This window comes from Apodemus sylvaticus, chromosome 15 (genome assembly GCF_947179515.1).
Source record: "Apodemus sylvaticus chromosome 15, mApoSyl1.1, whole genome shotgun sequence".
NCBI lineage: Eukaryota > Metazoa > Chordata > Mammalia > Rodentia > Muridae > Apodemus > Apodemus sylvaticus.
In genome coordinates, this window is record NC_067486.1 from 47,788,858 (window position 1) to 47,802,226 (window position 13,369).

The window sequence follows — 13,369 nt, forward strand, 5'->3', positions numbered from 1 at the left end:
AATCAGCAAAATAATTTATGAGATTTGTCATTAAGTTTAACAAAAAGCAAATGCAAAAAAGGAAAAGCTTGAACAGCTAAAGGAGCTTAACTTCATTTTCACAAGTATTCATTTGTAATTCTAATGAGCAAGGCTTTACAGTCCTCAGATACTGAAAAATGAATTATGTCCCTCTTCAAAACAACAATGCTAATTAAATATTCCATAAAAATGACCTCCTGGCAAAATTAAAAATGACTAGTGCAATAATAAATAGTAATCAAAGCAACCTATTTGAAGTCTACTTTGGAAAAGTTCTTATGCATATTAACTGTGGGTAAATATTTCTGCTCAAATCCACCAGGATTTGTCAAATCTTAGCTAATAAGGAATGAGTATGGAAAATGAAAGAGTACTGAGAAGTAACCATCTTGGCTGAAAGCATTATGATCTACATCTTACACATCCCCCAAAGGCTCGGTATCAGTCTGCTTTATCCCTTCGTGACAAGAAGGTTAGTGGAAGGCAGTGAGGTATACTTGGGTGTGCGAGTGAAGGTGGTAGCCGCACACTGCCCTATTCTAATCTTTCTCTTTGCTTTCTAGATGCCAAGAGGTGATCATCTAGGCTCTATCACATGCTTTATCACCAGCCCAAAGCAAGAAACCTGACCAAGCACAGCCTGACACCTCATGAGCCATGAGCCAAGAATTCATTCCGTAAGTTGATTTATCTCAGTTCTGACTCAACAGTGAGAAGCTGACTACTAAGGAGTATGTTGTCTTGACTTGTTCATGTGGAATCTAGAACTATAAGATCTGAAGCATCTCCCAATCTAGAGTTCAAAGCAGAAGAGACAAAAGATTTGGTAAACTACTTTGGTGTGAGAAATGTATTTATCGGTGATTGTTAGCAGTTTTGTTCAGCCTTACAAATTCATATCTTTAAGCTCTAACAGCATTGAAGATTCCCAGTTGGGAGCAGACAAAATGTGATGTTCTCAGCCTGCCTTCTAGAGAGAGGAGTTAAAAGACATTCACTGCACTGGCATTTTGGTATTATACACTTTTTAGTATTTAGTATTATTTAGTATTACATTGTAATAAGTCATAATTTTTTCCAAAAAAAAGTTTAAGAAAAAAACTGTACAAATTAACATAATTTTTGCCGACAAACATACAAAAGCTATCCTGTACTTAATTCAGGACTACTGTACTATAATCGCTTGGCCTGTGAGAGTTGAGTCACCTGACTTTGACAGTGTGGGTTCAGTGGCATTATAAGAAGTTCTCTGGACATTTCTGGACAGATACCAGGTGTCTAACTGAAAGCTGATACTATTATTACTCTATTGTTTCCTTTAACTACTTTTGGATTAACAGACTAAATACCTTCTTCACAATGTATATAACCAGAAAAACAATTATCACTGAATTGCTTTTGAAAAAAATCACTGTAACATCCCAATATTCATGCTTTTACATAATTTTAAGACTTGTAATTGTACAACCATATGTATATATACATATATACATGTGTAAATGTGTATATACGTATACACATGTATATATAGATTTTGGAGAGAGAGGGAGAGGAGGGAAAAGAGAAAGAGAGAGAGAGAGAGAGAGAGAGAGAGCACATACCAGACATGTTCAGAGTTGATAGTCATAAAAGTTTTATGATTCATAATTACACACATGATAAAAAAAGATTGAATTCTTCCATTTTGGGTAATCTCCTTACTTTGAACTTTTAATACTAAGAAACTTTGAAGAAATCTAAACCTTTCTAGTTCAATTTTACAAAAAGAACCTTAAACTTAAGGGACCATTCAATACACGTTATCAACTGGATGAAATCCCACTACTGTAAAGGTTGAAGTCTGTATTTTGTGTCTGTATTGGCAATTTTGTATAGATCTACACTAAATCTAGTCATTCTAAAAAGGGTAGCTCTTCATGAGTACGATGAAAAGAAACTCAAGTTCTCTGTTTAAAAAAAAGCAAATAAATGCAAAGTAGAATTCTGGGTCCTATGTGGACATTTCATTCCTAATACAATTTAAACATAGTTGTAGCAAATTAACATATAGAGTATAATGACTACATGTAGTCACTGCCCACCTTGAACAATGATCAGTTCATGCCTAGTCTGTCTCCTCTGTGGCTTCATGTCTTCCTACTTGTCTACTATTTTGAAGCACATTGTATAAATTCATACATATATATTTTAGTATGGATACCTAAACACAAGTCCCTTAATGATCTAAGTGCAACTGTTGTAACTAAAAATAATTCATTCACGTCCAGTCATAAAGCCATAACCTTTGTGAATACAGTGACTGGAAGCTCTAGTACTTTTTATTATACTCCCACTCCGAGATCTATCAACTTGCTGTACTGGGCAAGGACTGTCTGAATTTACACTACCTCTTTCCTCCTTTGGAGAGGGAAGGAGGTGATAGGCAGCGACAACTAGATAACATGACTTAAGTTCTTTATCCATCTTGTTTACCTGGCTGTTGAACTGACTTCTTAGACCTAACATACACACATTTTGTGGCTGTTAATGTAAACAGCTACACTGACATACATTTTGATTGGCAAAATCACACTGACTGCAGTGCATCCTCCAGTATGACTTCACCCATCACTCTTTGGCTTTAATTTAACTACTGTCATATGCAAATGAGACATAACCATAAATTTTAAAATGCTACTTTGGTTCCTCTGCCCTAGTTTCTGTCATATGGTTGATTGAATACAGATGAAGAATGTCTAGAATAGACATATAACTCATCAGGATTGTGCATTGATAATTAAAATAACGTTCCTGTCAACATATACTTAAGTCAAGATCAAAGAACATATGTTACCGGAGAAGAAAGAACAATAAATAATTTTGTACTTAGTCCTTAAGATGTTCACAACTTGTGACTGTTAAGAGGAAGTATTTAAGATTCCTTCTACTCTAATTGACTCAGTGGCTTTCACTTCCCCAATGTAGAAATACTGCAAAATTTAAAGTGAGAGAAGTTACCAGTAAAAGCTACAGTTACCTAAATATTACACATGTAATATACCCATGATATAGTAATTTGGATTTATCCAGAAACTGTATAAATTAATATACATAAACATAACTTTAGGTCACATCAATGAATTTCCAATGACAGAAAATACCGAAAAAATACTAAAGAAAACAAAACTACTTTTCTCTACACTGTTTTATTTAAGAGCCCAAGTGAACAAGCAGAAATTTTACCAGAATCACCGCATTGCTCATATACACACACTATGCTCTAAACATTTTCTCTTAAATGTCTTAAGAGAAGCATTATATGTGCAATTTATTTGCTTTCAGAATTATTAGTGAAACAGTCTAACAGTCAATTGCTTTCTTTATAGAGTGTGGAATATCTGTGTGTGTGTGTGTTCCCAGAGCTGGGTATATGCAAGTCAGAGGGGCATGTTGGCTTTCATAACAGTAGCAAAATTACAGTTATGGTGTAGCAAGGAAGTAATTTTATGGTCGGGGTCAAGGCAGCATGAGGAACTGTATTTGAGGATCACAGCATTAGAAGGCTGAGAACCCCTGCTCTACAGATTCCTTCCCATTGCCCGAGCTTATGGTCAGCAGACATTAGACTTAACCCTGCCAACTTTTAAACAACCAAAACCAGAAAGACCCATGAAGTAGCAGAGATGGCTCTTCCCCTGCAGAGAACCAGGATTCAGTACTTAGCACCCACATGGTGGTTCACGTCTCCCTTTAACTCTAGTTCTAGGGGAGTCAATGTCCTTCTCTGTCTTCCACAGGTACAGCTGTGATACATAGACAACATGACAACATGCAGGCACAACATTCAACACATAAAATAAAAATAAATGTTCAAAAAGAACAGCCCGTAGAGTGTTAGTGTCAACTATTGCTACTTCTAAACTGTCCAGGTCTATTCTAACTCAGACACACTGTGTCGCGGTGAGAGTCTGTCTGCTAGGTCAGTGGACCCAGGGTCCAGCATTTGTTCTCCAGGAATTTATTTTTGCTGCAGTGGGTGAGATGGTTCAGCAAGTAAAGGCCCTTCCCTTCACACCTGCAGACCTAGAACAGACACAGCTCGATGCAGATAAGTGCCACTTAACCTCTGTGACAAAATGGGTGGTGGAGACAGGAGACTGGCCATGAAGTTCTGAAGCCTGCTAGACTGGGCACAAGGAAGAGGGGCCGTGCCTCAGCAAAGTGAAGGGAGAGATGAGCCTCCTCAAAGGACCCTCTGAGTCCCACCTTCACCTCCATCGGCCCCTCCCCTAAGGCCTGTGGACCCCTCCTCACGCCTGCCTCACTGCTCTAGCTCTGGATGTCACTGAAACATTTCTGGCCAAGACCCCCAACTCCTTCTGAAGCCCTCCAGGGCAAGAGAAGCTCCAGTTTATTCTATCACATTAACTCAAAAAAGATACGGTAGAAGTCAGAGAGAAATACCCATTCCAGACAGACTTAAAGGGAAATATTATTTTAGTTTTTGTTAAAAAGTTTCATGAAGGGTAGACACGTGACTGCTGCTTTTAAAACAAGTCAGCATCATATCTTTCTTACAGAGACGTAAGCAGGGAGCTCAATTTTTGCCTCTCTCTACAATGCTCTCTTTAAACAGGGCATTAATGCCACTCTCACATTTGAATAGATTCAGTTTTCTAGGTTAACCTTTTTGACAGTGAAAAGACTTTCCTTCAAAAGTGTCTGAAGAAAAATCTAGGGGAAAAATCTTAGAATTTCATTTTTTTTTCTTTTAATGGAACTAAAGTTGTTGGCAGGAATTCAAAACATAACTGCCTAGCATTGACAGCGATCGCCTTTTTTACGTGGGACAGTTACACTCAGTTTGCTGTCTGTGTCATCTGAAAGTGCAGATGTCACTTAGCAGATTTGCTTGTTTGTTTTTGGTTTGGTTTTGTAAAAAGAGACACAGCTCCTTCCTTACCTGACCCTGTATGTGGGGGCCCTGCAACATTACTGCAGTGTTCTACAGACTGCACCAAAGAAGATGCTGCACTCGGGACCGTGCACGGAAATGTCTGCTCAGTCCCTCACTGACATGTGAAAGTGAGAGGGGTGTCCCCAAGCTTTACTGACCCAGAGTGAAACAGAGAGGCCGCACCCAGGGAAACACAGCTTCAAATGCTCCAGAAAGTATTATCTAACTTACTTGGTATTCTGTGCAAACTCTTCCATGGTTATTCAATTTATTAAATAACACAGATGTTTCAGAAAATGGAAAAAAAATCTGACACCTCTTTGGAGGCATGACTAATAGGCCATTATGGCGGCAATTAAAGAGCACCCACTGACAGCCTGTAGCAGCTACCACAACTGTGCCTTTCTTAGGGTTGCTGTTAATTGCATCAAATTTAAGTCTCTAATGAATTGAAGTTAAACTAAAATAGGGCATCAAACGAGAGACAATTTTAGTGAAGAACAACTTGCTAAAAAGGCACTTTCCTGAACACATAATTTGCGGTCCAGGTCTAATGTTCCCTGTTGGACTCCGACAGATACATCCTAACTTCTTGGGAGGCACACATTTCCCTAAAATCATTTTCATATCAGCACACCCAACCAAAGAACTGTAAAGTAAGAGCAAACGGTTTAATGTCCGTAATTAAACCTGCAGGAAACACAGATACTCATTTCAGGTAATTATTGGTAGTAATCCCATCTATAAAACTTCTAGCACTGAGTTTAAAGTAGAAACTACGTCTGAACTTACTTTTAGCTCAGAGATTGCTATAGGGACATGAGCTGCTCAAGAGATGCTGCTTAAAATAATAGTCACAGCAACAGGCGTGACTTCGTGCGGCGCGAATGCTGAAGTGTCCAAGTTCGTTTCTATCAAAGGGTGTTTATTGCTCTTGAGTCACCACAGCAATAGATTTTTGCTGTGCATGGTTTACCTTAAAAGCTTAACTTTTTATAAGGCTGTAACAGTGACAATCCTATGAAGTAAAACTAACAGCTTTAAAGAAAAAAGGAAAAAAAATGACCCTGTACTGTATCATTTTGGAACACAGGCAAAGTAAAAAGACAGAGACATCTGTTACAACCAGCCCTTCAGCGCAGAGCTCCAACACCGAGAAATTTTCCAGTAAATCAGTAACTTTAGATTCAAGGTTTGACAATATATTACAGAATGAAAGAAATGTTCAGGCACACACAATCAGTTAAATCCAGTAAGCCTCAAACTGAGACTCCCAACAGCGGGCTGTTACTGAATGTTTTTCCACTATGTTTTACTTGAATTAAGTTTGTAACACTTGTTCTTAATAAAGGGAATTTTTTTAATAACATGTCTAAAGGATCATACAATTTTGCTGCCCACACACTAACTGGAAAGCTTTGCACACAGATATCCTAGTCAGCAGGGCATATTAAGTGACAACTCTATTTGGATGCAGAAATGCTCCTTACCCCAAAGCAGACACATTTACTAATTACTGAGTTTCCACCAGTGAGCCCCATTGAGATGCAGAGATTTCAGACTGCCACTTTAGGAATTTCAAGTCTTGTCCAAATGACAAGTTATGTAAGAAGGAGGAAACTGTGCCTCAGACGTCCCTGCCAATATTCCTTGAGAGAACACAGTAAGCAGCAGCCAGGCCTTGTGGCCATCCGTGCCAGAGGTTCAGCTGGCAGCAGAGCTGAATAAAGGGGTTCAGTGGCTCCAGACAGAACACATGGATCTGTGGCTACAGGTTTAAGGCACATTCTCAAGGGGAGAGGAGGCCAAGGTCTCTGAAAGGTAATGTCTTCTCATCAAGAACTGTCTAGAACAAGCACTCCATGAGGTTTCCCGATGATCACAGCATTGTCCAGTTAGAACAACCTCATGCTCCCCACCACCACTCTCCATCCCCCCCCACCGCTTTCCTTCACAGCATCTGGCCTGAGAATTACCCACCGGGTAACCAACCACCTACTCACAGGTACACGAATACGCAAAGGGAGCACTGTATCAGAAATCCATATTCTAGACAGCAAATGGGTATACACAGAAATGTTTACAATCTAACCAGTAAGAAGCTTATAGTCATAGAAATTGATCCAGAATATTTATTAAAATACTGTTTTTGTGAGGAGATATAAAAATTTTGCCAATTTTTCTTTGTCTCTATGCAAAATCTGGCCATCAGTTTAGGGTAACAGTACTCACTGGTGTAAGTGTAAGTGTAATTTAATGCGACACTTACTTCAATTTCATGAATGCATTTAAAATAGTTACTTTTTAGAACTTTACTTTAAAAGTTATTAATTTATTAGTACTTTTTCAAATAACTTCTACTAATTTCCTCCTATTTACAGTGCTTAATCATGTATGTACTTCCTCAATTTCTAACAGTGAAAATGAGAAGTAGTTAAGCATTAAAAAGGGAAACATAAAGGCTAATAATTTATGAACTCTACTGGACATATCTACATGTCTAACATCAATATGAAAATGTATGCAAGGCATCCGGGAACTGATTATCAGCTAGAAAGAGGAACTATACACAAAGCTGTGGTGATGTGAAGGGCAGAGAATCAAAAATACAGGAGGAAGAAGCTGGAACTAATCCCATGCCTTTTACATAGCAGACTGAAACAAAGCTTTACAAAAAGCTGGAAAATAAAAAGATAAGATAAGCAGTCCTTCAAAAAGTATACAGAACACAAGTTTTTTTGGTTTACACTCAGGCATATGTTTTTCAAACCTACTGTGGACTACCATGTAACTGGCATTTGTAAAGTGCATTAAACAATAGCTTTCATTCCAGTCAAACAAATAGAACTACGTTAATTCATCTATCTTCCTTATAGTAAGCACAGCACCAGATCAAACATGTGAATTCCCATAATGCATAACATGGCCATATTGCAGATTTGAGATCCCAGGTGTATACTATCCTAAATTTATGCATCCCTTTCAAGAAGAAAAAAAGCAGCTCTCCCCCACATTCAAGAATTCATAGACCTGCATGACTAGACTGAAGGGACAGACTTGGCCTCTTCTCAGTTCAGCATGCATCCTGTCATCCTGAATGGGTGTCAGGTCAAACAGTCAGTACCCCTTCGCAGGCAGTCACTTTGTACCAGTTCGTCTGAAATGCCAAAAAGGTGCAGAAGAATCTGACTTTTGCCCACAAATTGAAATTTATCACAAGTTGTTTTCAAGAAGGCCTTGCTAAATTTATAGAATGATGGCCCGTCAACAGAACCAGCAAGGCTGGTGCTCATCAGCTGCTAACAACTCTTCCTGATGTCACATCAAGTCCCTTCCTTCCTCCCTGTACTGTGCAGATTCATCTTCAAAACGAATAGATTGCAAGAAAAGCAAGCAAGGTTATCAAGAAAATTTAAGGAAACATACACTAAAAGCATGTTGGGGAAGACAGCTGGAGAGATGCTGAGCAGGCTGCCTGGGGTGACCATGATGCCCGTGAGCTCACAGGGAAGGGGGGAAACCGCCATCAGCCAGGCTTCACTGACTCCGCAATTCCTCTTTTAAAGTCTCTTCAGATAGCGACTGGAATTGCGAAAGTTATTACAGCTTTTCACCAACCCACCAGCTTAGCAGGTACGCCCTTTGACAAGGCTGTTCGCTTCCCCGTCCCCAGCCACTCCATTTTTCCTTATATCAGAAGTTCAGGGCTAGAGAGTGACTGCCAAAGAATAAGAGGACTAAGGTTTAAAAATTAAACGTTTTGATTCCCAAATTACAGCAACATACTGCTAGTTTTAATAGGGCTCCATTAAAGAGCAAATTGCAGGATGGCTTGATCAAAACAGTCTGCCAGATAGTTAAAACTGGAATTGTGTCAAAATCATCATTTTAAATGCCCAACTTTTGCAACAGTTAAACCACAACAAAAAGAGTCATGGGGAGGGGGGCAGCTTTTCCATGGTCTTATTGTAAAACATTGACTCATTTTGTATTTAGTGACTGACTACCCACAAACAGGAAGGAAGTTAGTCTTTCATTAAGTTTTTCAAAATTGGAAATTACCTGTTTGGGTAGAATCTGCTTCAAAGACATGTTTCTCAGACTCCCCTGTTTTGGTCTCATTAAAGTAACCATAAACATGTGTGAGACATGAACCATGTCAGGTGAAAAGAAAAGAAATGTCAGGTGAAAAGAAATGAAAAGACAGCAGCCGCGTAAGATCTTCCCAGGAGCACGACTCGAATCGACTGAATGTGCTCCCCTGGTAAATTTCTATCTGTCTGCGTCATCATGACGTTGACAGCAAGACAGATGCAGAGCCACTTATAATCAACAAGAACTTAGGTTACACACATGAAAGAAATGAAGATGAAACATAGCAAAACTATCAATTTTATGCATTCAACATAGTAAGATTTTTTAAATGTAAATTACTATTTTAGATTTAGACAGTTCTGAGTATTACTTCCTGAGTCCATAAGATATAGAAGGCAGAGAGGGGACGTGAGTAGGTAGGGACGCGCAGAGAACTCGACAGTACCTGCCACGCGGTAAGGCACGACGTGCACATCAGATGCCCGCAAGGCTCAATCTTGACATCTTTGTCATTCTCTGCACAGATCTTGCAGAGCTGGAAAGTGGAGCCCATCTCACAGTACAGTTCATACTGTTCCTGGAACACAGGGAGGAAGGGCCAGCGGTTAGCAGTTTCCTAGCATGAAGTATTCGTATGGAATTCCCTAAAATACAATCTTACTTACAGTAAGGATCCCAACACTTGAACTTGTCAGAATTCTGTTACCATTTAAGGACACATTTTAAATTGATATTCACAACTTGGTCTACAAAATCAATTTTTAGAATGTCTGAGCTCTTGGAATCAATTTTATATGTAAGGTTTCTTAATACTCTCAGTTATTTTATGTTTTATGCTATTACTTTAAGAAAAAAGCCACTTTAACAGTAACAGATAATACCTACAGTTTTAGGATGGTAATATAATGACTTGGTCTCTTTTCTTTTCTCTTCTTTTCTTTTCTTTCCTTTTCTACACTGTCAAATTGAGCAAGTGTTGTCTGAATATTACACTTTATTTCTTAGGCATCTTAAGGAATCTTGAGGAGGAAGGAAAAGCAGTGCTTGTTGCCCATGCGTGCATACTGTCTGACTTACTGTAGTTACAACCGCAAGCACAGCGTTCGATCACCGAGAGTTTCAGGCATTGCTTTCAAATTCAAGAGTAAGTTTCCAACTCTGAAGTATGTGACAAGTAACTATCTGAACAACTAAACACTGGCTGAGTCAAGTTTAGAATGTTTGGCACACTGACCCTCAGTGAACAAATACTGAAAATTCCGTGTGAAAAAGGAAACATAGACTAGTAAATGCTAAAAAAAGAAAAGCACATCCTAGAACTGTTTATGAGTTTGTCAAAATGAAGTCCTGTTTTAGTGAAAGGAATGCATCCAAACAGTAATGCGTGAGTAGAATACATGAATGGTAGTTCTTAATCACGTGACCCCGAGACTGTGCATAGATAGACATATATAAATGCATGCATGGATACATACAAACCCCATCTACCATAAAATGTGCCTGATATTTAGTAAACTAAATATGGACAAGGAAATGAAAGAAAATGGAAAAGAATTATTACCAAATAATCTACAACAAGTTATGAATGGCCGAGCGCCCTGATCTAGCACTGAGACTAGCCCAAGTCAGTCTGCAATTACAACATGCTCAAGTCACGAGCAGGGAGTTTACTGCCTTCTTGGGAGTAAGACTTTTATGTGAAACTTTAGGGATCGCACTATTCTGAAAGATTTATGTACAGTTTCATTGATTTATTTTTGTAGCACTGGGTTTCAAGCTAAAGAGCTCAGGTGTGTCAGGAAGGTGTTTTGTCTACGCAAGTCATGCCCAGAGAGTTTCATTTTTACAAAGTGGATTCAGAAAGAGGAATGATCTCTCATTAGTATCCCTTTATACATATTAGAAAATACACTATAAAACTGCTATACCATGATAGGAACAGCAGTCATATATGAACTTTTAATTGTCTTCCATGTCATACATATTCATGTCATACATATACATGGTTGGTGACCCTCATACTTCTGCATATCAAAACTGTGAATACTAAAACAATTTGACCTTTACTGTTTATCAAAGTATGAGCATATTTAAAATGTGAAATACTATAAAAAAAGACTTAGCCAAAGTGTGCTCAAGTCCCCCCTTCGTGCTTTCTTCACTTCAAGAATTCTTGTAAAATGTTTCTAGTTTGGCATCTCTGGGAATGCGCACTCTTACATTCACATTTGGCAGCTTGTATTTAAAAAGTAAACTTATACAATGTAAGTTTGATAGCTAATATGTTATACACTTAAGGTCTGAATTTGTATTTGTTTAGGACAAGATGTAGAAGTTCTAATGAAGGCTACTCTACACACGGCTACTGCTCTTCGGCTGTTCACCAGACAACCACGCTGAGCACCTTCGATGATTCAACCCATTACTGAACACATTAGTATTTTAATCTGCTGCTTTGTGGACAACGATACAGAGAGCACTGGTGTCCTGATCCTCCTCTGCACATGAAAGACACATTGGCGTTTTCGCTACCAAACACAAGGCCAAAAGATGTTTTCATTTAGATTTTTTGTCTTTACTGAGTATTATGTAAAGAATTTACATATTCTCACTCAGAGTCCTGAGAACGCATTTATAAAACTGTACTGTATAAAACCTTCAATGTTCTTCCAGTATGCATTTGACTTTAAAAGTCTTCACACAAAACTGATCGTTTTTTATTCTTTTTGGTTTTAATTCAGTTCTGTCCCTATATCTATGCATCTACATACTGATTTGTCTTTCTCTGGATATTTACCAATATTAGATTGCAAGCATTATTACTAACAACAAGACATTTATCTAAAAGAAATCATAAAATTTCTTTGTAGTCTTGAATTCCTGATGTTATCATGTTAAACACTGGGGCATGTTTTTGAACATGAGGTAGGTAGAGGTTGAGATTTATTTCTGAGGTGGTGAATTAATTATATTTCTAAACATTAATCTTACCTGTGTAACTTTTATATGATCATGAGGTGTAGGTTCACATAATCCGGTTAAATCAGGGTTATAGCTTCGCCCATCAGGATAGAGATAACTGAATTTGAACAGAAACCTTATTATTTTAACATAGGAGGCTTCAGGGCATTCAGTCTAATCAGAGTCTTCTATATTTAAACTCACATTTTCATTTGTCCTTTTCCCCATAAATCAACACCATATTCTTACACTGCATTTTTTCAATAATAGGAAATGCATAATATTAACTAATCTACTATATAATTATTGTCAATTAAAATAGGTTAGTAATACAGTCCTCATAAAGTGAAAAAGTTAATTTAGTAGTGAGTTATAGCCTATTCTAAAACTGCTTAAATCAACCTCTACTTGCAGGTTGCAATGTACTTTCTTGGAAACATCAAAACTGCCTATTTCTTCCATGTTGAAAACCCAAGGAGAGACAACAGGATTAAGCCATGACTACAGCCTGACTACTGAAGCTCTCCCATGGCGTCCTTTCTCAGCCTCCCTGTCTTTCTCTCCTACGCTTTCTACTCATGCTAATGGGCGCACATATGCACAATGCCCTAATGTGTACCTTGTAATATATGTACATGCATATCAGAAAAACTCAAATATACGACAATTCTATTTTCCACTCACTTCAATAAAGCCACACAGACAGGTTTGTAGATCAAGGTTTTCTACTAAAAATCAAACTTGAGCTAAAGTTACAATAAGAGATCTTCATTCATAAGTATACTGAAAATCAGGTTTATTTCCATTAAACATCATATTTAGTAAAGCATGACTATAATGTTACTTCTGGTAGCTAACTAGCTCAATAAAAGTGATCAGAGCCCATGGTTAATCCTGTTGAACATTTTTCTATATTGTAGAGCTTAATAAACATATAAATGTGAAGCAGAGACTATTTTAATGAAAAAGTATGCAAAATTCCGATGACATAAGAGAAACCTTCTTTAAATTAAGTGTCTACAAACAGTATGGTAATCAATATTGGAAAATCCTGCTAGACAATGAGAAAACTGGAGTTATAGGACAGAATATTCTCATACAGTAACAGACAGAGCAATATGTTTTCTTTAACTTAGGAAGGAAAAATCTAGTATTCAGCACAAAAGGCAGCCTCAATTTAGTTTTACACAAAATAACAGAAATGAATTACTCTGAAGTAGTAATAGTTTATACAAGTGTTTTAAGAGTACTTCTATGTTCCAGCAATGCTTTTAGACGGTGGAATGCGTCTGCTCTATATAATTGTGGTCATAAAACTGCAGCTTTAGCATGAGTATTGGGTCTTAAGGTAAACCG

At 37.8% G+C, this 13,369-nt stretch overlaps 1 protein-coding gene across 2 annotated transcripts in view; it reads right to left on the reverse strand.

The window, feature by feature from the left end:
- Cblb (Cbl proto-oncogene B) overlaps nt 1-13,369 on the reverse strand; it is a 95,628-nt gene that overhangs the window by 55,355 nt on the left and 26,904 nt on the right. For both annotated transcript variants that reach the window (XM_052158829.1, XM_052158828.1), the window contains exons 5-6: nt 12,044-12,131; nt 9,498-9,629 (exon numbers count right to left, since the gene is read on the reverse strand). In XM_052158829.1, coding sequence (XP_052014789.1) covers nt 9,498-9,629; nt 12,044-12,131 — 220 coding nt within the window. The remainder of the gene's footprint in view (nt 1-9,497; nt 9,630-12,043; nt 12,132-13,369) is intronic.